We start from the raw sequence: 27,118 nt of genomic DNA on the forward strand, positions 1-27,118 counted from the left end.
GAAGGGAAGATCCTTTGTTGGAAATGTGAGATGGTAAAATGGTTTTAAGATTTACATTACAGTTTCCGAGTTTGCGATGTGCCACACAAGTTTATGGAGGAAAATATCACAACTCAGCCCTATACAATTCTTAACCTAGTGCCCATGGATCCTGGGAGAGTATGAGGTGAATGGAGTAAAGAAAATGCCCATCTTCTGTGTTCCCCTTAACCACCATCTCCTGTTCCCAATGCTGATGGCTCTCTGGGCTTTTCTGAAACTCTTGGGTATTTTTCATGTTCTGGTGCATTGATTATATTTTGGGGAGGAGAGGACAAGTTCTCCAAAATTGCTTTGTCAGTTTTCCTGAGGTTGTATGGTTAAATGGTCTACTATTTATTCATATAGTTTACTATATGAATAGTCTATACCATTTACTATATAAATGGTCTACTATTTATTCAATACTATCACTGCATTAATAAAGACCCTGTAAATTAAAAATATTTCCTGTAACCACCATGAACCCCACAGTTTCAAGCCGACTTGGAAAGATTTAAACAGGATACAATTCAAAAAGTTTCACCATGTTAATTCAGTTTTCATAAATAATTTTGAATAAATAATAAACTACCTGAATAATAAGAACTGTAAACCATATCAAAACCATGATATTCTATAAATTGCTGAAACTGATCATAGGTTCATTAGATGCTAATATTAATCTCAGTGATGGACTGACAGCTTTAATGAATAAGAATTACTTGGACTGCAAAAGGTCAGCTTAATTAAAAACAGACAAGAAAACAAACTAAATCTCAAAACAATTTGAGGAACTCGTACTGCTCTTTAGTAAAAAGGAGCTGATTTTCAGTTTTGAAAGGTCAAATGCTGATCCCAGGCAAAGCACAGACTTAAAATTTACTTTGAATCTCCTTTCTTTGGATCAAGAGGTTATGCTTGAGTTATGTTTGCGTAGGATGTTATCTTCCACTTGCCTTTATCTAAGAGTTTCAAAGCTGTAGAAGTTTGAATTCAGTGTTTAAAGTTTCTGTATCTTGCAGTCTAATCCATCCTGCTAAGAATTAGATGAGAATGTAATTTTAGCACATCTAGTCATTTTATCTTACTGAAAACTTTGAAACAGACCAGGCGGTTGAATAAAGTGGAACTTGATTGAAAGTCTGATACACTGGTAGTTAGCAAATTGGGAATTTAATTGAGTTTTTGTTAACATTTTGCTACAAAAGACATGCTTTTTGAAAAGTTGAAGTTTGTACTCTAGTACAGCATGACTCTGAAATGGAGACTTTGGAGACCACGGGAAGTCACAAAGGCCCTTTGAATAGATGCTACTAAGCCCAGACAAAAGAGGGGAAATACAAAGTATCTGTGTCTCCCTCTTCATACTCCAGCAATCATTTTGAATACTGAATCTTCTAAACTGCACCAATAGAAGCTTGCTCTGCCTTTTCATCCCCTGAGATACATCAGGCCACAGCACGCTGTGTCTGCTCTGAGACGTGCCCCTGGGACATCTGAGTATTGGATGATTTAGGGATATGGTGGTTTGCCACTAGGGCCACAGTGTGCAGCAAACCCCAGGGCTGTGGCTGCAGCTTGGTGCTGCTCTTTCTGGAACATGTGGGCCAGGCAGGGATAGCCAAGGGAATGTACATAGGAGGAGAAGCAACATCTCACACAGGAGCTTGAGAAGGGGATGACTCATAAATGAGGCTCTGGAAAGACTTGTAACTAATGCTGGTTGGTCTTTTTTTTTTCAGTTTTGCAAAAACTTTCTTGTGTAATTTTTGAAAACAGATGCCCAGGAAATAGATTCCTTCAATGTTTCAGAAGTAATCAGTTTGGGGTTTTTTAGTCATCACGATCTGACATTTGTTAAAATTGGGTTCAGTTGAATGGAAGAGAATTTTTCATTATTTTAGCTGCAAATACATTTACACTTTTAATGAGTTTGAACCTGCAGACTGCCTGTTCAGATCTCTACCCAAGCGAATTTGAAGAATTATGGGAAGAATGACAGAACAAAGACTGTTTACCAGAAGACATCCAAGTTCTTTCCTGAGTACAAAAATACAAGCTTTCTATTCTAAGTAAAAATTAATTGTTATGAAATAAATATACTTTTAATATTTTTTATACAATATCTTTACTTAGGTATTCTTTTTCTTCCATAACATACTAGCTGCAAGTGATCGTTTTCCTTTACTTGAAAACTCAGCATATTGAAGGCTGCAATTATCTTCTAGTTGCAGTTTAAAAACTGGTTTAGGATGAAGAGATTTTATGACAGTTATGTCAATTTTTTCTTTATAGCACATAATTAGCTACATATTGAATTTTTCTGAATTTTCAATTTTTTCTTTATAGCACATAATTAGCTACATATTGAATTTTTCTGAATTTTCTTTTTTTGATTGTCCAGATTTCTTAAAATGAATCACTAGAAAAGAATTACTGGTATAAATTTGCATTGTGTTTACAAGCAGGTTAACTAAATGTCTTACTGTTTGGTATTTACATCTAAATACATATTCTAAAGTTTATGTGCTATTTTAATTTCACTTATTTAAAGTTCCTTACCCTGATGAAGCATATTTATCCATTCTTTCTTTAGAGAAAGAATGAACTGAAATTTTTTTTTGTAAACATTGTCTCTAAATTTTTATTACCATTTTGGTGGCCTCATATTCTCGGTAGCAGCTACTAAACACATTAATTCCTAATTTTAGACACACAATGAATATAGAATTGGCAGGTGAATGTTAAAAAGTGAAAGGCACCAAAATTTTATTGGACTTACAGATGGGAATATGAATCATATGTGCAGATCTGTCCTGCTCCTATGATTGTATATTTTATTTCTATAGCTGACACCTCCTGAATAAATCTGACATCACCCGTGTGCAGCTACAAACTCTAAACATCTGAGTTTCAATAACTATTTACGGGTTGTTATGGCATTGCTATCGCATTGTTGACTATGGAGAAAGTACTTGAGCTTCAGTGTATATTTCACGTGGTTTCTTGACACCGCACATGAAAATACAAGCTTACTGATATAGGCCATGAATGTTTATGTAGTAGTTAACAAATATATCTAAGGATTAATGATAGTTTAAAAAAAAAAATCTTTCCATGGTATTTGTGGACTAACATAAGAATTTGTTATTGATTCAGTTTAATAATGGTAAGAAAACTAATCCCTAATCTATCAATTATCATATATACAAAATGCAATTAGGAAAAATAATTGATTTACTACTTAGTATGAAAAACTGAATATTGATACATTTGCTTCCAAAAGTATAATGTAGGTAAGATTCCTATAAAAAGATATGCATTCAGAGCAGTTGATGAAGGGACCCTATGAATTTAGAAGTACAAACAGAAATCTATGTTTTACTATGGAAAATACAAAGTAATGTGCCTAAGAATAGCAGTTGTGTAGAAGACAAAAAGTTGCATATGAAATTCCTTGCTTCTCTGCTATAGTTTGAGAATTTTCCATCAGTCAAAATGGGTTGTATTCAGGGTTAATAAAATAAATCTTTTGTCAACAGAGAAGGCGCTTTAAAGCTTTTTTGGGAACTCAGGTTGGTTTGTAAGGGTGCAGCAGTAGTATATAACAGCTTGAAGACCTGTGCTGGAGATGGATCTGCTTGGCTCCATAAGGCCAGCTGCTGGAATTATATCTTACTCTTCCTTCACCTGCTTCGCCAGCAAGTCATATCCCAACTGCTCTCTCTTGCTCTGTCCATGTTGTCCATGAGTTGACTGGTGGCTCATGTTCCTTACTCCAGCTTGTTAAGGCTTGGATTTGAAAGCCCATACTCCCTAAGTAACAACTAAATGTTAATTTTTCATTGCCACCATGAATTTAAACACCTAGAAATTACATGTGTGTGTTGGTCCAAAGGTAATTATGGTGATAGCACTCAGTTTGTTCAAAAGGTGTAATTTAACTCAGTCATTGAGTTAAAACTTTTAATTTGATTAACCAGTTCAGCTAACACAGAGCACTTTGTTTTAGCATCTTGCATAATATGACACTTGTCTTGCAGGGTGTTATTTATAATAGAAGTGACATTCTAGCAGGTCAAGAGATGGTAAAGTAAATTGTAAGATGTACCTGCATGTCCTGTTAATCGCAATGAACCTTTAAATTCCTTTACTGCATGTTGTTCCTGATTAGAATAAAGTAGATCTATGGAATTTTTTTTTTCTGAACTCTGAAACCCTTCTGTGCAAGCACATGCACAAAATGACACACACACATATATTATATATGTATATATATATAAAATAGGTAATAGATAATATATAGATAATATATAATAGATGACAATAGAGAATAGATAGATAGATAGATAGATAGATAGATAGATAGATAGATAGATAGATAGATAGATATAGATGTAGATATATATATGCATAAAGTATCTCTGAAAGAATTCCTGGCAAGTCTTAGGTTAAAAAACACCCTTATCCTACTGATCAGTATTTAAATTAGTCATCAAAGTAAAAAATCCTTTGCTTCATGACTAGGAAAACTTTTAATGTTTTAAGACTTGCAGCTCAATTCATAAGGGTGATAAAACTGACAGTATACTTAAGATGAAAAAGGAATCTTGCCAATTGCTATCTCTTCTAGGAGACAAGAAATCTTTTTGATTTCTCATTTAAAATACTATGCAGCTCAATAATTTTACTCTCGGGTGTATTGAGTTGAATGCTATGCATTTTCTGTGCCAGAATTAACGTATTTAAACTTGGATCTTTCTCAGGTTTATCCTCAGGGTACCATCACATAATACCTCCACTGAGCTATGCACTTCACAAATGAGTAGAAGTGAGAGCAAACCAGAAAAATGAAAGCTATTGCTGAGAGCTTGGGTTCTGGAGTACTTGGTCAGGTTGATAGACAGGGGTTTTATTATGTGGTTGCGGTATAACACTCAAAGCCTGATTCCCAGATTTCCATAACTGGAGCAGGGAGGAATACTGCCTCAGAAACATTTGAAGTTGTGCTTCTGCTTTCAGGACTGCAGGAAGTTAGTTTTTCTCCATTTTTATAGTTGCAGTGCTATGGATCTCAGTATAGATTAACATCTGACTCATTTTCAGAGAAACAAATGTTTTGATTAGTTGGTTTTAGATTACCTATTTTGGGTTGAGAAGAGCACACGACCTCTCAAGTCATGAACATAAACATTTCTCAGTGAAGGACAGTGCAATGAGCGTGATGCTGTAAGGTTGGTTCTTTTTTGCATGACCTGTGCAACCAAAGGGTTATCTGTCCATATTGGAAAGGTCCAGAATTTCTGTCTGCATAACAGTACTCCATAAGAGATCCAGAGTTGTAATAAACAGATATATTAGTACAATAAATATTCCTATATCTAGGAGCATCAACATTTTTTGTTGCTATCAGTCCTATTTCCAGAAATTCTGGGCAAATGGCTATTCATGAAAATATTCATGCATGATTCCATTAGAAAATCTAAGACAAAACCAAGAAAGTAGGGCTGTTAATTCTTTTGCTGTTTATGGTGCTCATATTCTAATGTATTTGTATAAATGTGTATATGTGTGTATATATGGGTATAAACATAATTTATATATAAGTGTAAATAGTTTTGGAGAATTTTGTTGTTTTCACTGTAAATATAATCTCTTACTTTTCCCTCTAAAGAACAATTTGGAACCAGTAGTTTATGTCTGTAGGCAGATACTCCAGAGTAACTTGTTCCTAAGCTTAAAAAATAACCAAAACAATACAGTGTCGGGCTTATAGATCTAGTAAATATTAAGATATACTATATTAAGAACAAAAACAAATAAATCTGCTATTTAGAATCCATTCTAGATGTAAACCAGGAGCTTGATCTAGAACTATATTGAGATTCTGTTCAGAGCAGCACAAATTTGCCAATTATTTCAGTTTATATATAAATTACAACCAGCATTTTCATACTCTAAGTGTAGTTATGAATATTGACTTTTATGTGTTGAAAATAAACTTTGTCTTTGGTAAAGGAAGCTGAGGGGAGATCTTATCACTCTTTGCAACTCCCTGAAATAAGGTTGTAATGAGGTGAGGGCTGGTCCCTTCCCTCCAGAGACAAAGGATCGGACAACAGAGCATGACATCAAGTTGGGCCAAGGGAGGTTTAGGTCAGATATTGTTACAACCCACTCCTGAAGGCAGAGTAACTGAGGTTCTTGTTAGTAGTAGATCCCTTCAGGTAGATTAGAGTGAAACAACAACACTCAATGACCAATTATCTGTGTACACCTGGCAGGCTTATTTTAGAACAATTTGATTGCAGTGGGAAGGAGGTTTGCAGCCATTTTGATTATTATCTATATAAGTGAAGCAATATAGAGGTGTAAAGATATCACTTAAGAAAATGTATAAGGAAAAGGAAGGATAAGAGTAGATAGTGAAGAGGAAGGAAAGAAATGCCCATCAGTGGATCAGGCGACAAGATTTGGTTGTTGTGATTTCGATGCCTACTGGTCAAAGTGATGATCTCAGTCTTGATCCATTGGGGGTGAGGGAAGCCTGCACAACATAAAGTTCAATATGTTCATGGGAGGGGACAGTTAAACACTCTCTGCAGCATCACTGTGTGTCATGCACAGTTCTCTGGTGGAAGGATCCAGAAATGAGTCTGAGGGCAGTTTGGGTATTTTTGATTGTTTACGGCACCTTCTAAAACAGGACAGTTGCTTGTCACAACAGTGTAGTTGGGCCAGTTATGTCCCATCAGAAGGAATTAATATCTTCAGGCCTTTGTGTGAGTGCGAATGTCCTGATACTACATGAACAAGTTGTGTATCAGGGGAAATTGGCATAATAAAAATATCCCACCTTGCAGGATCTGCTCTTCATTGTTTAATTTTGATAAGTATTTAATCTTTCATCTTTCCATACAGGTAATTCTCAATGTCTGAATAATTTTGGTGGTTAAATTACAAGTATTTTTATACAAATCATAATTTTTCTCCTTTATAAGGGCCCACTCCAAATGTTAATCCCAAGCATTCGCATTCTACCAATGCTCTTCCCAGCTGCTCTTGAAATTTTTTTTACCTGCATCTCTTGATAACTTCAGAAGCTTTTGCACAAAAGTTCACATCTCAGTATATTTATAGAGTCATAGTGAAAATGAGCAGATGAGTTGGAGATGGAGATGAAGAGTTGATATCTAAAGTTAGGTGTTGTGAATCCCATCTTATTCTTACTTATCAACTGTGAACCTTACCTACTTTTTGTGAATCTTAACACCAAAGTGCATGGCACACTTACTGAAATATCTTGTTTAATATGTCCAAATGGGTCTGTGTCAGGTTTAACAGGTTCAGTTTGGTAACACTCCATGCTAGAATTTTTAGTTGTTGACACTGGGCTTCCCTGCCATTACTTCAAACAAAATTTTAGTCTGAATAATTAACTTCTTTGTTTCTAGTGTGCTTGTTTGCCATCCGCCATATGTAACTTGGAAGCTGAATTTAGTGGTGTTGCAAATTATGCCTTGATCTTTTCTTTTAAATTACATGTAATGCCATGTTGAAAGGACATTGGTGTTTGTCTGATATTTTTGATATGAAGAAATCTGTGGCCCGCTTATAAAATAATTAGTATAAATTCTAAGATTAAGTTATCTGTCATCCTTCAGTATGGATAAGCACTTCAATATAAAAATAAATTTATAAAAACATTAATTTCACATTTTTATTGCAGGATAGAGGAAGAAAAGAATATTTTATCAGAATTTCAAGAGGATTTGAACAAGTTGATTTTATGGTTAGAGGAAACAGAGAACGTTATTTGTATTCCCCTTGAACGAGGGAATGAAGACCAGTTGAGAGACTGCTTGAGCAAAGTAAAGGTATTGTAAGCTCTATTCTTAATATTTTCTTACTTTATCAATTCTACACTGGAGGAAATTAAAAGCTATTTTCCAAAATGGTCTCTGACATCAAACACAGCATCCATATAACTTTTTAGACAAATCAAAGCTGGAAATTTCAAAACCCAGGTACAAACTTATATTGATCATACAAAAACCAGAAGACTAATGGAAAATCCACTGAAAGAAAAATATCCCAAAACTAGGAAATTAATCGTTATCTTTTTTATCCCCATTTTTTAACTCAGAATATGACTGGTTTATATGTATAGCATTTCTCTATTGGTGTCTTGTTAACATTTTATAGCTTCTCACTTATTAAACGGTATTCAGTATTTCACAAGAGGATCCAGAACTGCATGCATAATTATAAATGTCAGCTCATTAAAATATCACTGCAACATTTTCTAGACTAAACATCTAGGTGACTTATTTTTTCGAATACTTTAAAAAACCCAATCAGAATATTAAATATTTGTTTTTAAGGGCTGGAATATTTTCATGAATATGTTAGAGTTTGATACTGCTGATAAAAATATCCAACAAAAGTTTTTCTGTTTAGTCTTTTGAAATGTGTTCAGTAGAATAACTATTTTTAATTACTTATACAATAATAAATTAAACTGTAATTGGAAAATGCATATTACTTATAGAATATATGCCTAAAAGTTTTTCTATCTTCTCTTGAGGTTAAGGACCTAGTTATCCTTTTTGTTAATCCAAGTTTAACAAATTCAGCTAGTGATAAATAGAGCATTAAAGAATCTGAAGAAAATTTTCCAGTTTGTTCTATCCTTCTCACAACAAAATTTAAAAAAAAACAATCTAGAGGATTATTTAGCAAAAATCTATCTTCCAATTTCTTGTTAAGTAAACACAGGATAAATATAGTTTCATGAAATGGAGACTCAACCATGTGGTGAGCTTGTCCTTCTGTTTAGCAGAAGATGCCATTGAGTTGGTAAGGTAATTTGTAAGTCTCTGTTGTTGAGGATATCAGATCCATGGCAAATAAATTATTTTAAGGGATGTTAGATGCATCTTACAGTTTGCAGAAATGATTAAGGCTTTAAAAACTAAATAGATTGCTCAGAACCAGGAAGGGTCCACTCTTCACATACACAAATATTTCCTATATAATATTCCTAAGGGATATATAGTACAAATATAAGGTGTTAGCATCTCTTGTTGTATCTTGTTTTTACAGTCCACCTTCTTTTGGTTCTGCACAAAAGGGAATACATCCTAATGGAGCAAATAATAATGCATTACCTTGCAGCATGGCTCATTTCATCCTTACTTGCCTTTATTAATAATCAAGAACAAACAAGGAAAAACTCCAGAACAATAAAACCCTTGAAGTGAGATTAACCGTACTTGATAAATTAAGTTACTTCGACAATATAAGTTTTCAGTAACAACATATGTGTTTGAGAACTGGTACATTTTGATAATTTTGATGCTGCCTTGCTTTTCCTTTTGGCTTGCCTTTTTTTTTTTTTTTTTCTCTTTTTTATTATTTTCTCTTTTTTTAGTGAACATACATGAACATTCTTAATTAAGACATTAAACTGGAGTGGAGGGCTTTTCACCACATGCCCTCTGGGTGACTGTTCACAGCCTAGAACATACTAAAACATTTCTCCAAAGTGCTTGCTCCATACCATAGTACAAGATTATTAAAATTTATATACATGAAGTATTGTGTATCCAGGTCTTGAATTTTTAATGTAATAGTGATTAATATGCTGAGAAACCCTGTATTATGTCACATAGAACTCTCTTTAAACTTGATTGACTAATACAGTCTCTTTTGGGTTGTTTTTTTTTTTTCAGCCTTCTACATTCAGAAAGCAACAGTTATTTTTGTCTTGAATTGAGTTTATTCCTTTGGCTGATACACAAATCAATAAGGGTCAAGAAAAGAGAGCTGAAAATCCTACCACAGTTCATCTTAACTGCTGTATTTGTCTGTTCCAGTTAAGAGTTGGAGAGCTGCCGCCCCACAAGGGAATACTGAAACGATTAAATGAAACTGGAGGAATAGCACTTGGAAGTGCATCACTGAGCCCAGACAAAAAACATAAGCTGGAGAGCACACTGAAGGAGGCTAACCATCGTTTGTTAAAGGTTAGACATATTACTGATATAACTGTGATATAAAATTTTAATCTGCAGCGAATATTTACCTTATATATTTTCTGGTATGTATAATTTTTCACTGTATGAAGAGATGTTTGTGTGCATAATGAACCTGAGGAAGAAAAATGGATACAATACAGTGCTGTGAGAAACAGTGATAGCAAACCAAGACCGTTAGTGACTAGAGTGATGATGTTGCACTCAAACGTAGTCACTAAATTACAGTTCTTGTGCTTAAGGGTGGAATGCATAGCATCATTTTTGTAGCCTGTTGCTTTTGCTGAAACAGCAAATATTCCAGGCTTTGTGACTCAGGTGTGTGAGAGGCAAATGTTTGATTTTCTTTATGGAAACACTTCCCAAATCTCTTCTGTTCCCAATCCCAAGGCGAACACTGCAACCACTGTTTCACCTTCCACCACACTTCTCCCAATCTTAAGCATTCACTTCCATTTTTTGTGTAGCAAAGTACCAAATATTTTGCTTTCTGGGATCTCCATACTGATAGAAAGAAGTAAGGGAGGTCTTTGTTCTGTTTTATTGTGGAAATACCATATTTTTGTGTTGAAAAATGGTGAAAATGAGTAGCAAATGTGGTAAAGAGAGGTAGATAATTTGAGTGTTGTCATGGTAGAAATGATAGAAAGCATTGTCCAGAGAACTACTGCCCAGGGTATGAATTAGCCTGCTTGGAAACAATCAAGGTAGAATCAGTTGAAGGATTTCTGTTGAGACTGATTGCGAAGTCTGTCAGGGGCCATAATCTGTGGTATCTGTTTGTTAAAGTTACCAGGATGCTGGGGCAAAAAGGAATAATTCATTGTGTTTTGTTCTATGGGAGGGAAAAAGTGAGAAAATAATCTTCTGAGTACCTTGCTGGAAAGAAGGTCTTCTGGTCAAGAATATGTCTTGGGTTCTCTGTTACCATTTCTATGAATACAGCTGAATTTCAAGCACAGATCTGAGAAATAAAAAGGAACTTGATATGGTACTCCTAGTAGTTTCTTCCTAACAGGAGCAGTCTGGCAAAGTTCAGAATATTAGCTAATGACTCAGGCAAAAGTGGATAATAAATATTGATCACATCCACAATCTCCAGATTGGACACATAAATCATTATTTCAATGGTTGGATAGAAGTATCTTTTTCTCTATAAATGGGCTTCTGAAATCAATGTGTATAGAAGAATTCAGAGCACGTCAAGATAAAAACAATGTTGTCTGCTGCCTGAAGGAAGCATGTACCTAGCTGAATTCAGGGACTGTGTTAATACCTAAGCTGTGATTCTAAAAAGACAGCATTAGTTTTCAGGAAAAACTAATTAACTTTTAGTCAGATCACATATATATATATTTTAAGAAAGTCTGCAATTTGTCACTGAATGTAGCATTTTGCTGATTAGTCATATACCTAAAAACTTGGAATTTTCGTTTTCTGCTGGCTGATGCAAAAATATTTCAGGTCTCCTGTCACAGTCAGAGCAACCATGAATGCTGTTGTAAGCACTTAGGTTTTGGGTGGAATATGTGAGACAAAAACTATTGTTTAGTGAATCATTACAATTTACTGATTTTTTAGAATTTTATGTCTCCTAGATCTAATATGTCTGGTCAGATAATTATTCTTGAAATTTCTTACCTGAAAATTTTCATTTACTACTAGAAGAGTATAAACCAAGGAAAGAAATCTTCCTTTTGGGATTACTTACCACATAATTTTTATCTCTGTTATCTACCCATGGAGATGTATAAAACAGAGTTCTCATTGTCCCATGATCTCTGAATGTAAAGAATCTGAAAAATGCAGTGGTTAGGTTTTCTTGTGGGTTTTTTGTCCATTTTTTTAAAGAACAGGAATTGAATTTGAAAATTACAATACCAATCGAATTTGAAAATTACAATACCACATCCATACATCTTCTCTGAAGGTACTCTCTTTCTCAGGTTTTCTCTTTTCTCTGTGATCTTGGCAGATGTAGAAAATAAAGCAAAGCAAAACAAAACAAAACATTAGACACTTATTTTGGGGTTCAGTAAGATTCTCCCAAGGATACTGAAGGGAAAAATAATTACTTTTTCATTTCCATATTTTTTGCTGTTACTCATGATTTGTTTAGGAAACCTCAATTATTTGTTTCACTTTCTGCCCTGAAAATCTAGGATCTGAATTAAAACTAGAAGTCATGGAAAGAAACTCTGCGAGCCTGACAGTGGAACTTAATGTTCTATTTGTTCAGCTGTAGATATGGATATGTAAGCACTGGAAAAACCCCACAGATATTTACTCTGAGCCAAAGCTCACAGGATGGGCACTTTTATATCAGCCAAACTTGTTAGGTCACCTGAGGAAGATTCTGTAGTCAGTGGTCTTGATGAGGATATGTTTTGTGTGCTCCTCAAAGCACAGTAGACAAACATCATCACACAGAGATTTCTCTGGGGCTTTTCTGTCTCTCCACCCCCTCTTAAGAGTGTATTCTGTACTTTAATCCCTTGTTTCAAACTGTAAGTTTTGTTTTCTGGCATCTCGGCTAGAAATGAACATGTAACAATCTACTGTTTATTTTGCAGGATTATACTATTTTCAAGATATGAAACATACATGACAGATAAATAATGTTAGATAGGTCCTTATCAGGTGTACACTAGAGTAATTCTGCTTACTTCAGAGAAAGTGGGAAAATTTACACTAGTTCAGGATGTGGCCAAATATCTGCTAAAGTTATCACAAGTTTTTGTTTTGCCTTGATCTGCCAAGCAGGGGAATAGGGGACAACACCTGTGAGTCTTAACCTTCAAGGTGACGCATTTGAAATAAGTCATGTTCAAACCTTCTTTACAGTCACAGAAACTGTTGCCCTACAGCAATAGAAATAACCTAGAAAAGAAATTTAGTATGAAGGGAATTGCAGTCACATAAAAGTATCTTTTTAGCTTTTACTTCAGAATTGTCTTTTGGGTGTTTGTATCACGTGCTGATGACCTTGAGAGTTGATATGCAGAGAGCTTTCCTTCCTTTGGATAAAAACTATTTTAACACCACATATCTTTATACAACTTTATTAAATAGTGATTCTAATAGGCTGTTACCTAATACAGTATAGTTTTAGCAGAGAATGAAGATTCAGTATAGTTTAAGCAGAGAATGAAGATTAAAACCCACATTTGAAAGGCATGACTTTTAAATTCTGTCCTGGTTTTACTTATTGTACCCTCTCCAAAGCCAGTATTTCTTGTAAAAATGAAAATAGCACTATCTTTGTGAAGTCTTAATATCATGAAAAATGAAGTGGTTTATGACCATTTTTATGCTTTCACATCAAGAATTTTTCATTTATTTTCAAAGCTTAAAGTATCTTCTGCTGTGATAGCCAAGTAAGGTAACCACCTAGTGCTTCAAAGCACACAAAAGGGTACTCGGCACTGGAGTTTGTGATGAATTCAGTTCTTGTCATATACCACCTGCCATGGCATGTAACAGATCTGTAATGGGTTTCTTACCTTTTACTGTGCAGTAAATGGATTGATAGATTAGGTCTGAGACCAGTGAACCATGGAATCAGAGGTTTGCTGGAAGGAGTTTATTACTCTTTAATATTATTCTTGGTCTGTTGTCAGCCAAGAGCGATGAGCTAAATTATCTGAAAGTAAGCTGGATGCCAAAATCAGCATTCTCCTCATTTATCCACCTTAGTCTTCACAACATCTACTGTATGTATTATGAAGGTTATTATAAGTGCCTGATGGAGACATTTTGTTTTGCTGCCTTTTAATTTGTCTTCTAGTATAAGTTCTAATTACTAGACACTGAAGAGACTATTTCACTGTTTATTGCCACAGCAAATCAATTTGTTGTGCTATGTGGACAAGATAAAAATTAGAGTGGAGTGACATGGCTATAATTTGTGAACATTTTCTGTACCACCAGAACAGGCATAGGTTGTCTTAGCTTGGTTGATCAAGTGTAGAGAAAAACAGATGGGCCCAAAAGTGCAGAAACAAAAAGTTGTAACAAGGTTATAGTTCATGTATTATAACTTTCCTTGAGTAGAAATTATTCATAGATTACCTGCAATGACATAAAATTTCCAGCATGTTAATGCAACTTAATTCGAGTTCACAGTTGGAACTACTGCAATTGCTACTGTTGCTATTTGTGGTATGGAGGGGAAAATTTGTTGGGAAATGAATGCAGTTTGATTTCTGTTCCTTCAATTTGAAATAAGAATAGTATAACTGGCATTTTAGGGATCAGAAAGTTGACATTTTCCTGAATTTACTTTCATTTAATGAGTGACTTGATTCCATTAAATATAATAATGTCCTTTGTTATGCTGAATTTCCTCTGACAGCTTGTCATAGATGACTAATTAAGTGTAGTCCACATTCATGTTATCATCAGCCATACTCAAAAGTGGCCTCATGTGTAGCAAAAAGAAATTTGATGTAAATGTTCTTTGGACAAACATGGGAGTGTCACAAGCGCTAAGAAACAAGTATATATATATATGGTTAATTCTTTTTTTTTAAATTTGCATATTGCTAGCAGCCAGTATTAATTAAAATTTTAAAAGCTAAGCAAAGAAAAATATGAAATACAGTCAAGTCATGCAGGGGTAAGAAGTCTGTGTTAGCCATTGAAGCCATAAAAGCATGATTGAATACATGTATGTGTGTATATACATAACATATATCAAATTACCTTGCCAACCATCTTAAAATTCCTTATTATTCTTGTTTGCCATACAAATCCAAAATATATTAATCATATATTTAAGAATTTATGCCAAGACTTTGAATGTAAGAAGTACTAATTTTCAATACATATGTGCTGACATGTGCATTACATTAAGTTAATATTGATGCCAAATTACTAGATATCAAATAAGTAACTTCAGGCAAATCATTACACTTATTTTTACAACAAAATTCTGTGTATCTGAGAGAGATTTCACTTGTAATGAGCAATGCTCAGATACTACTGCACACCAATCAATTGCAATGACTTGGGCTTTCTAAAACTTCAGTTCCAAGACAGACACTGCCTTTGTGTGTCAGGTTTTTCATCCATCTCTATTAAGAAAGACCACAGAGGCTTAAAATCAATGTTTTACTCTTTGCTGTTTACAAGATAAAGATTATACTTTAATTATAAACACCTGTCTGAATAGTAGCATGCCTATGTAATTAAAATTCCCACGAATGCAATAGTCTATTTAAAATAAAGTTAAACTTTTCCTCAACCCTGGAGTATTGGAATATGATCCCAATATTACCGGATGGAATGTGTCTGGGCTCGTCTGACCCTTGCTGCTTGACCAAAGGCAGCAGCTGTGGTGTTTCACCTCAGAGACACCTTCGGCTGGCTGGATATTGCAGCTAGGCTCTTGGAACAAGTCCAGGCTAGCAGGAACTCAGGTTTTACCTCTGATGGAAAGGCTTTAGGCGAGGTGAAGAGGAAAAGGAGACGGATTCTCCCACAGGGTTTAATCCAGAGTTTTATTCCAGGGTCACAGATCTCTGAATCTTGTAACAGCTACATGGTCTCAGTGTCCTTTTAAGCTCGGGGGGAGGGGGAGGAAAGGGGCAGGTATGGCACCAACCAGGTGGGAGGGGGGAAGTCTCAGGGGACAATGACACCTAGACAGGCCAGTGACTCCAGGGCTGAGAAACATCTTTTGAACTTTAGCCAAACACACGACGCCCTTGTTGGAATGTCAAGCTTGCTGGACAGCACTTAGCAGGAGGCAAGGGGAGGGGAAGGGAGCAGGTATTGCCACATCTGGGAAAGGACTGGGATAGCTCAAACAGGAAATTGCATCACATTGCAGCACTGGAGGAATGGGATGCTGGAAAGCAACACTGTGGGAATGGACCTGGGAGTCCTGGTTGATGGAAAGTTGGATGTGAGCCAGCAGTGCCCTGGCAGCCGGGAGAGCCAAGCATGTCCTGGGGCATCAGGGACAGCATGGTCAGCCAGGCAAGGAGGGGATTGTCCTGCTCTGCATTTCACCTTGAGTGCTGGGGGCAGTTTTGGGTGCCACAAGACAAAAAAGACATTAAACTGTTAGAGAGTGTCCAAAGGAGAGCAAAAAAGATAGGGAAGGGCCTGTGAGGAGCAGCTGAGGGCCCTTGATCTGTTCAGCTTGGAGGAGCTGAGGGGACACCTCACTGCAGTTTCAACTTTTTCATGAATCCTGATGGTGTCCTGTTGATCCTTTTCTTCTGGTCTTCTCAGTGGTGAGGGTCCCAAAAAGCAGAGTTCAGTGGATTAATATATGTTCAGGCCAGGTGGGAATGCTCCTCAGGTACCTCCCCCAGAGGAGAAGTTTGACACAGTCTCTTACAACAGACTCTGTGTCTGCTGCATCACATTGCCTCATGTGCAGTCCTCTGGTGCAAGGCCTTAGAAATTATTATGGGGCACACTTTGGGGCTCTTCGATGGTTTATGACACCTCCTCAGCTGCCTCACACATGAATGTCCCATGTATGTGTCCTTCTTGGCGTCCATCTTCTCTTACAACTGGGCCAGTTTGTGTGAGAGAAGGTGGAGTCTTGTCACACACCCAAAAACTCTCGTCCTCCCACCCCAAACTGATCCAGAGCTGATTCTCAGCACACCTGCTGAGTTTGGCTTTCTTTGTGGATATATTCTTCTCCCCCCAGCCTTGTTTACTTCTCCCTAGACCTGAGATATTTGGACAATAGTACCACCTTTATCTTACCTCAAACTCCCATCAGGTGGCTTAGCTCTTAGTCCAGTTCCCATCAGGAAGCACATTCACATGGGGAGTGGGTTTTGGTGGTCACAGTTTCTTTATATAATTTTGTCATAATGGGCAAAATCCTAAATTTAAGTCTTTAACCACTGCAGTCCCTCCCAGAACTGTGTGTAGCCTGAGGGATGTATATAATACTTTCTGCTGTAAACCAGGGAAAGGACCTTTAGGGCATATTACATTTGTTTTAAAATAATTTTCCTGTCAGAATATCCTTCATTAAGAATTACTGAAAGAACTAGACTCTAAAGCCTTTGTGGCTGCTTTTGGATTTCAGGAACTGAGTAAGAAAAAAAAAGATGAAGAAAAGATATTCCTGGACTAGATTATTTAGCAGAGATTTAAGGTGGAGGGACTTGTGCTCAAAAATGTCCTTGACAAAGGAGAATTACTGAGAGTGGAGAGCAGAATGAATGACAATTAGTTACAAGTATTACATATAAAAATAAAGATATTCAGAAGACTGTGATGTATGTGATCATATTACCATAGAAGAAAAAGCAAGTCTTGAGGTGGGAGAATACATTTGATTTCTTCTTAAAAATCAAGATAGCCAGATGAAGCAGAAAATTGTTTGGGGCATTGTTTTTTTGGACTGCTTTAGTTTTCTGCATTCATGGAAAAAAAAAGGTTTTTTTAATAAAAATGAAAGTTGAAAATATTACAAATATTCCATTGAGAAGTTTTTGAAAAAAACAGGACCAAATAAACACCTGCCAAGGTCAGGTCCTGGGAGCCTTGCAAGGCAACATAAAATGGTAGATAAAAAGCAAATAAAACTCTTCTATATTTAGCAAATAAAATCTTCTATACATATTTTTAGTAGACTGCTTTAATCTTCCTCTAATAATAAAATCTTTACTCCAACTTTGTCAGAGACACTATAGCTGATTAATATTCATGAGTTTAAAGGAATTACATGGATTTTGTTTTAAAGTCAATATTGAGTTTGCTAATGCAAATGGCTCAGTTAATTAACTAAATGGCATCCTAAACTGAACTCATATGAAACACTTTTGTACACTGATTGTTTTGCATGAAGAAATGATGCATATAAATCAACTTTTCCTTCTTCTATTTTAAATCATTCTTTAGTACATGCTCTAGTGATGGGGATTTTGAGCAGATCAAACTTTCTGAACAGTGGCTGTAAGAATTTCTGTTTCATGTCATCACCTTACAAGTGCTATGGAAGTGTCAGTTATGATTTATCAATAAATCTTAATTGAAGTTTGCATTTAATAGTTGTTATGACTTCAGTTATTTCTTTATTATCCAAGTCCTCCCTTGGATGATATCAAACCTGCTTTCGATCCAGTTATGCTCTGGGCTTTTTGCAGTGTAGTCAGTCACTGTCGCTTCTTTTCCTAATACTTGCATTTTTTCAGAAATTGAATGGTTAAAGGAAGCTGCTGCTTGATTTGGATTTAGTAAGCAAAGAAATTCATACAGAAAGCTGCCTCAATTCTTCATACAGAATACTTCATTTTTCTCTGTGCTCGCAGTTTTTTGTGAATTTTTTTGTGTGTGTTTTAATGAAAAGAGTAAAATTTAGAATAAGTAAAATTTAATACGTGGAAAATGGTCTGATACTTTCAGGTTAGAATAAAATTGAATATTTTGAAGACCAGTGTCAGTTGGTAAAATTAAGCTCTTCTGCTCTTTTGCCATTTAGAGCTTAAATCTTTCCCATTATTCTGTCACTAAGCTTCCAATTAATCTTATGTAATTAGCACTTGAGCTAAAGTACAAAATTTTAGATGTATCACATGCTCTGAGATTAATGTTTTGACACATAACATTGAAATTATATTGTCGTTTGATGCTGAACTCAGATTTGTTTCCTTTGAAAGTATAATCCATACTTTTGGTGTTTCCACTTGCAAATTTATTTCGCATCTTTGGTTGCAAACCAAGGGGTATTGTCAATGTTCATCTGTTGTGAAATAAGGCAAAGTTGAAAATGTTTAATTTGTACTGAAAGGGATAACCCACATTTTTAGAAAGATGTTCCAACTGAAGATACTTTTATTCAATTCATTTTTTTATTTGCACCCTGTCTTCCTTGCCAGTGTTCATGGGGCCTGTGTCAGTCCTAGGCAGACCCTGGGGAAAGCATTTCATGTTTGCCCTGTTTTCACTCTGCTGCTGGTTTTGCCTTATGGCCACTGTTCCTATTGGTTGTCACTCTTAGAAAAGAACTTCAGCCATCATCTGATAAAACTTAACAGTCTTTCTTAAATAGGAGGGAAAGACATAAGATACCAAAGGGAATGAAAGTAAGTAAACACTGGATTGTTACCCCAAGACAATGAGTGAATAAAAGGAGTATGGGGCTCAAAGCAAAAAAGTAAAAGAGAGTATTGAAGTGGGACACTAGCTGCTGCTCATTCCTCCCTGGAGGCATCCAAGAACTTCTACCAACTCATTCAGAAAGCCCAGAAACAACAGCTCTGGGACTGTTGTAGCTCCCACCAGCACTGGAATCCCACCTCAGGGGTGCATCTCCTGGAGTTGTTTGAAGAGCAAGCTGGTAAGACTGTGAGTAAAACAGTAGGGAAGATTCTGGAGGGCCCCATCTCCACATGTACTCCTCTGCCACAAGAAGGGCATAAATCTGAACAGCCAGTCATCATGTCCATGTCCATTACTCCGTGGAGGTTTTCCAATTTATGCTTCTGGTGAGCTGTAGAATTAGCTCAGGAAACAAGCTGTCCCCCAGGAGACAGTCTGCAACAGTACCTTGGCTTGATAGGCAGACTTGTAATTACCTTAAACTCATCAGGCTCTAATTTGATTAGCCAGCTTGACGGCTTTATGCCAGAGCTTACAAAAAATCCCAAACAAACCACAATGAGCTGGCAAATGAAATCCCTGATAACCAGAATCTAAGGCTCTGATTCCCACACAATGGCATCTGACACATTACTTGGGTTTTACAAGGAACTGCCTTATTAAATGCTTACCTGTAGCCCTAACATGAGTTGGTGATTTTTTTTATGTATTTGCTGTTGTTCTTTTTATCTTTGTGGTAAAATTAGATGACATTACCATATATAATTAATTGATTTGATAGATTTATTTATTTTTATATTAAAATATTATAATCCTTTATTTGTGCTATAATTTTAGAGCCAGAGACAATTTGTAAGAGGCTGTATTTATTTAAAATACATTTTCCCTCTCATCATAGGTGGGATAAATAAATATTGTGAAAACAGTGGCTGAAGTATAGCCTGTCACCAAAACATAATTCATCTTCTGCTGCTGTGGATGGATAATGCCTTAGTATATAATTGGTTATTTCCCCCTTTCTCTTCCTCTCCCCAAAACCTCTACAGATTTTTCTTTCTCTCTCCTGTATTACACCCAAAATACTTGATTAATGTTGATTGGAAGCAGATTAATTTAAATTTCAGATCTTCAGAAGTCAGTTTGGATTTTTATCTTCCTATGACTACCTGTTTGCTTTCAGTTGTATTTCTGTGGAACTTATTTACATTAATATTAAAGCTAGTAAACATTAGAGATTAACATTCAAAAGTTGTAAGAAAGATGAAACCAATCTTGTATGAAATTAGGCCAAGGTCTGCATAAATTTTGAGTTAACACATAAGGGAAATGAATGCATTTTTAATTGTTTTCTTTCTTTTGTGGGGCCATTCTGGAAAAGCAGATTTTTAAATTTTATATAAAATTATATTAAAACATATTTTTAAAATAAATTATTAGGAAGATAGTAAAAGTAATTTGCTTCATGGATCAGTCTTTATTAAATAGGATGTTAGGAGGTGTTTTTAATGAACAATGGAGGCAATGTAATATATGGCAAACCAACTTCTTGAATTGCAAATACCCCTGCATACAGTCCTAAAAATCACATGCAGGGGTTAGGTAGAGGGATTATTTTAGTACCTACAAATCAATATTCTCACACCAAATTTTCAAAGAAACATACATGTCATGAGACAGTTGTGTTCCTTGTGTTCTCCCAGCAGCTGGTGGCTTGGTTTTAGTATCACTCATTGCTTACATGACTCTGAATTTGGATTTATTGCCTTCTGAAAAATTTCAGGGATTTGAAGTACAGGGCAGTAATACTTCTGTAGCCAGGCAATATAATAGCGCTACCATTAAAGCTGCTTAACTTTACAGGGAATGTATTTTATATTGTGTGTCACAGAAATCTCATGTTTTGCTACTTTAAAAGGGTGTCTTTGGTAAAAAATATGCTTTAAAAAATTAACATAAGGAAACCTTACTTTTCATTATATGGAAAATTAACCACATTTCTTGGCTGATTTTACTGATGAACCTCTATAGTTCTGTATCTGCCCATGCCCTATATTTGCTGCTTTGTTGTTTTTTGGGGGTTTTTTTTGGAAAGTACAGATGGTTTCTCCCCTAGGGTATGTTTGCAATGTTGCCCATGGTGTAGAGTTGTGGCACCTCACCTCTCTAGCTATAGAAAACAGTCTGAGAAGGACAGCATGGAGCTTTGTGTTGGCTTATTTATTGCCAGCCTGTTCCTACATTTACTCCAAGTGCTTCAGAGATGGATTTGAACTCTGCCATTCACTGATTCTTAATTTCTAATATTGTTGGCATAGAAAAATGTGCTTAGTTAAAAATCTGACTGCTTTGAATGCAAATCAGAAAACCAAGTTGCCTGATCTGAATTGAGGATATATTTCTTCATTATTTTTCTTTTCTGTGTGCATCTGCTTATGTATCTATGGATCCAGTGGGCAACTTATAAGAAAACGTGGTTATAAATATCTACATTTAAGATGTCAAGAAAGGTTAGCTATAATTCAAGTGATCAATTTCATGTTTTTAATTTTTTTTCCTGATTAGAAATTGAGCTTTAAAACAATTACTATAGTGAAACAACATTTTTTTACTAAAAATACTGAAAATCCTGATGGTAAGGTTTGATTTTTAAAAAAAAAATTATTTTAAGTTTTTGTATGTGTGTTATTGTTTTTTGCTGGGTTTCTTTAGGACAGACTGTATTTCACTGAATTGCAAGACACCTGCCATAATAATTTGGTTGTTGGATCTACCCTCTCTTTCTCTTCTTCAAGTATATAAAACTTGTATTTTAACATTTTATAGAAATGTATATATGTGTAGCATTAAATTATTTTGTAGTTTATTTGTGGGTTTTTCACTAAAACAATGGCTTCTGGTATTTTTTCAGGTGTCCAAAGATCTTCCAGAAAAACAGAAAGAAATAGAGATTCTGCTAAAGGATTTTGTTGAACTCGATCAACAATTAAATCAGGTGATATTGTGGGTAACACCTGTCAAGAACCAGCTAGAGCTTTACAACAAAGTGGGTCAGCCAGGAGCCTTTGATATTAAGGTAAATTTTCCTCCATTTTAGAAAAGCATTGGAGTACTTAGTGGTCAAAAATTCAGTTGCAGCATCAGCTGATTAGTGTTTATTAATGATGTAACTTTGAGGCAGAAGTCAGCAATAGTTTCCAGAAGTTCAAAGCTCTGGGAATTAAGGAAACCTTTTATTCTTTTCTACTGAATGGTTTCTAGTGAGAGGGCTGATTAGAACTAATGGTTCCAAGATGATATATGGGTATAACCTATTATTTTTGCCATATTATATACATGAAAAAAATAGCCCCAAAAGTCAATGCATCAAATTTTAATATATAGTGAACTAAAATTCATTATATCAGTGTTGAACCATTAAAGCTATTTCATTAAATCTATTATGACTATATGAAAATCAGAACATTTAGGACCCTAATGCAATTCTGATATTGCAAGGAAAGATATTTAACTGCACAGATAACACTCCAGAATCAATAAAGGAGATTATCCAATAACTGTGAGAAAAATATTTGTAATCTGATCATTGATATATATTTAAGTATAAAAAATATGCCTGTGTACGGATTGAGTGAGGCTACAGGAATTAAGGGTGAAAAATACTGTCTAGAATCAACTGTCCTCCTGGGTGTACACTTAGATCTTTTGGCCTTGCGCTTTATCTATGCATACATGGTCTTCAAATAAAGTACAATATATCATCAAAATCTCTGAGGTTATAGTTTATAGTACCTCAGTATCTTGTTCACAAGGTGAAGATTAGACAGAAGACACTGAGCTTTGTTTTGCATCAATTTGATGGTGCAATTTTCAGTGGAAAATGAAAAAAAATACAAATATTGAAAAATTTCTTGTCTTGCAAGAAATGGAATAATACCTGCTCCTAAAGATGCTTGGTTTTTCAGGGCATGTTTATTAAGTTTACTTTAACTTAGTTTCTGCTAAGGAACTGGTTTAATGCCCAAACACTTTATAAGCCATTCAATCACATTATATAAAACACCGAATCTCAAGTCCTGTTGCAGTCCTATAATTGACAGAATGAGTTCAGCAATAGCATTTGTTCCCTTTCTAAAGGATAAAATTAGTGTAGCTTTTTGCAAATGTCATTTTATGTACTGAATGACTGATGGAATTTTGGTTTCAAGAAAACTAACTCTTTATCTCGTGTCGTTTAAGAAAAATTTTTAGGTGATTCAAAAATTTTTCTATTTTGTTCCTGTTTTTCTAGAATGATTCCAACATTGAATTTTATATAAAATGAAAATAGGGCTAAATTTCTACAAAATATAGGACTATAGTTTTCCATACTTATTGTGAGTGAAATGTTCTGCTTGGTTCTTCCATCTTGTAGTGATGTGACTAGAATATTTCTGAAAATTTGTTGAAAGAACAGGAAAAAAAAACAAAGAAAAAAAAAATTAAAAATCTGTAGTCCTGAAATGGAGGGAGGAAGTCATGTATGCCCTGAGAGGTGAGGGAACAATGAAGAGCTCCAAAGAAACTCAAATATGATTTCTCTCTGTAAAAGACTCCACCACATTTCTTTCACAGATAAATTTATATCACTTTCCATTTCATCGCTTTTTTTCTTCCTTTATATCAGTTTTGTAAAGAGTGCCCAGTTTTGGTTGTAGACAACCTAGCTGTGATTATAAGAACTTTAAGGATTATTGGGACTACTACTATTATAAGGACTGTAATCATATGAAGTGTATTTGCTTCTTATCTGCATGTTGTCTATGTGGATTGCTTTTAAAAGCCACAGATTTAACTTCTTTAAGATGTTAAATTAAGTTTATCCAGACGGTAGGTTACTTTTGGCAGAGAGAAATTTTTACATTTAAGAGACTTTATTAATTATCTCTGAAGGCAGATTATATCCTCAGAACCTTTTTTTAAGATTTAGCAGAGTAAGACCATTAATAACTACAAAACTCATTAAGAATGAGTAGATATAATTTAGGAAAGCAGCCTGTTCTTGAGAGTGTTCAACTTTACGCTCAACTTCAAACATACACATAAAAATACACATAAATATAAACATTTCAACATTGTTGAAATGTTTGTATTTATGTGTATTTTTAAATTGCTATCCTAATTGCAATTTAAATTAATTTAAAGTGTATCTTATCTATGGAAAGGATGTGTCTTTTGCTCTGGTATTCCCAGATGCTGTATAAACAGTCAACATTTATTCTACAACCATTTTAATGCCTTCATCAATATCCAAAGAACACTGAAATCTCTCCTATAGGATTTCATAACTCCTTTTCTCAGAAAGAAGAGTGACACTTATGATCACCTAGTAGAATGAAAAACATAGTGATAATAATTTTAGAAAAGAGACTGGATACAAAATTTTACAAATAATCTTTTTGGACACTCTAAGAGCTTGGAAGATATGAAGCAGAAGTTTAAAACTGGCTATCACACTTGTAAATAAAGCACTGGAGTGAAAAAGACCAGGTTTATGTAATTCCTCAGGAAAACCAGACTATTTTGATTATAGGATTTGATGTAGTGGCTTGCAAATTTTAATTTTAATTTCATTGGAGACATTGTCTTCTATGAAACGTCTGTCAATCTTCTTCATACTCTTACTAAGCCTGCAAGGTAAAGTTCTCCTTTCTCCTCAGCCATTAAGTCCTCTCCTGACTTTTGTTTTCGAAGGTGTTTTTGCAGAAAAAGAGTTCCAAAATTAACATGAGTGGGTACAAACTTTAAGTATTGTAAGATTATTAATTTCTAAAAGCCACAAAATATTGAGTGTTAGAAATTTTCTGACCTCAGAAGCAGGTTGAAAAAATGGTAAGACCATTTTGGGGTGGATAGGTAGAAGAGAAAGAGGACGTGTTTATTTTAAATGCATGACTGGTGTGTCTTTAGCTTGTTAGCAATATTATGTTGAAGTAATATGCCTATTTTAAAGCAAATTTCTTGCATTTTTACTTATATTTAGCAAATTTCAATTACAGAAATTTGTGGTAGCTGAAATTCAAAATTGATACAAAAAGTAAAGTGCATCTAAAATACCAATTATCAATATTCTGAAAGAATTTTCCAAAATACAGTGATTTATTTCTCTCAAAACCATGCCAACCTTTGCTTCTGACATGCAACTATAATCTGATAACTATCATTGAATTTTCTTCCTTATATCAAGGGGTATAATAAATGTAGGTCCTTATCAGATAATCTGATGTAACCTTTTGAACAATATTGACCTATATAATACATGCATAAAAAGTACATAAAGGAGAATATCTGGGAATTTCACTTTCACAACTCACACTGATAACTTTCAATTTCTATAAATTAATACCAGTTTAAAAGTCCATAACTTTTTTCTGCCTGTACAAATCAGCTATTTAAAAGACTTGAGAAGTCCCATAAATTTACTTAGAAGAAAAGTTAAATAAAATCTCCAGCAGTATTAACCTTTAATGGTGGCAAAAAAGTAATTCTATGAGAGTAAAAAGGTACAACCAAAGGCAAAATTATTATATGTTGTTACAGAGAACTTGAAAAAGTAAGAGTTTGAAGACACAATACATAATTGGGCTTGCCGACAGGTAGAGCAATTAAATTCCTTCCTATACTTCTTAAAAATGCATCTTTGCTAGTAATTATGAAGTGCCCAGGACCATTTATTGGCCTAGAGGTTGACTGGTGCAGCACAGCTTGCATCCTTTCAGCAGCAATCCCAACTCCCCCAAGAACACAGTTGCATCCAAAGTTCCTGTTGCTGCACCTGCGGCTGGTGCTAATCCCCAGCCATGCCAGGGCATTGCCTCAGATCTTGCAGTTTGTCCCATGCTGGAAACAAAGCTCACAATTTAATAGTGTGGGTAGTTATGCTGAATAACTTGAGCATATGCCCTCTCCCTTTTTAGTTCATTACTTCTGTCACCGCATAAAAAATCAGGGAAGGATGAAAATTAGTTATACTAAAATAAGAGTCGTTAAGATTTAATTATTGAGATGTCTCTACCCAAATTAAGGTGCAAACAAGATCATATGCTGAAGTCAAAAATACAGATTTTATTTAACTTTAAAATGTGAGGTAGAGAGATAGAATGAAATAGAAGAGAGGGGAGAGAGAGAGTGAGCAAGAGGAAGGGACAGAGATGGGTTGAGCAGAAGATAGCACCACCCATGGATCCAACAGTGTCCTGTTGGTCTTCCTTCACCAAGAGCATCTCAATGGAACTTGGGGTCCCCAAGTTCATTTAAAACTTTTCACTATTTAAAGACTCTTGCAACCAAAGGAATTAATGTTCATTGGCTAAATAGTTCATAGTTCCAGATACTTAATACCTGTTGTTTCCTACACTTCAATCCCAGGTTTAGTAAAAACAAATAGACAGACAGGCTCTTTCCTGCTTCACAGTAATGCAATCAGAAAAGAGAAGAGTTGAAGATGCAGACATAAAAAGGTTGGACAAGTCCAGCATGTTCCTTGGTCACCCATGTGGAGTAAGACCTCGTGGTGACCAAGGTACAAACCAGGTGACTTCATAGTCCTACAATCCCTGGAACATTCTATCATTTGAGGTTTTGGGCAACATCTTAGCTTCTAAAGTATGTACAAATGTCAGTTTTAAAAGCAGCAAAAAATGTTAAGAAAAATATGAACATTACTAAATTGTAGAAACAAACTTTTTAGATATTCAGTCCCAGAAAGCATAATGTACTTTACAACAGCATTTACTATAAAATATATCTCCTGCTGATTTTTTTTTCCTTTCAGCTCATTCTGCTATCATAACTCTACACTTACCTCAAAGGATTACAGTATGGCTCAGTAAACTCTAACATATTTTGTGCCATTATGAGTTGTCTTCATAATTTTCTTGGCCAAAATTTAGAGGCTGTAATATCACAATTAGGACCCACACCCTCAGTTAAAATAATTTTTAGCA

General features: G+C 35.1%; 1 protein-coding gene across 8 annotated transcripts in view; it reads left to right on the plus strand.

Annotated features, from left to right (window-relative positions):
- Positions 1–27,118, plus strand: part of DMD (dystrophin) — a 1,148,514-nt gene that overhangs the window by 760,640 nt on the left and 360,756 nt on the right. For all 8 annotated transcript variants that reach the window (XM_030961382.1, XM_030961390.1, XM_030961407.1 and 5 more), the window contains 3 exons: positions 7,751–7,898; positions 9,900–10,049; positions 22,045–22,209. In XM_030961382.1, coding sequence (XP_030817242.1) covers positions 7,751–7,898; positions 9,900–10,049; positions 22,045–22,209 — 463 coding nt within the window. The remainder of the gene's footprint in view (positions 1–7,750; positions 7,899–9,899; positions 10,050–22,044; positions 22,210–27,118) is intronic.

This window comes from Camarhynchus parvulus, chromosome 1, assembly GCF_901933205.1.
Source record: "Camarhynchus parvulus chromosome 1, STF_HiC, whole genome shotgun sequence".
Lineage (NCBI taxonomy): Eukaryota > Metazoa > Chordata > Aves > Passeriformes > Thraupidae > Camarhynchus > Camarhynchus parvulus.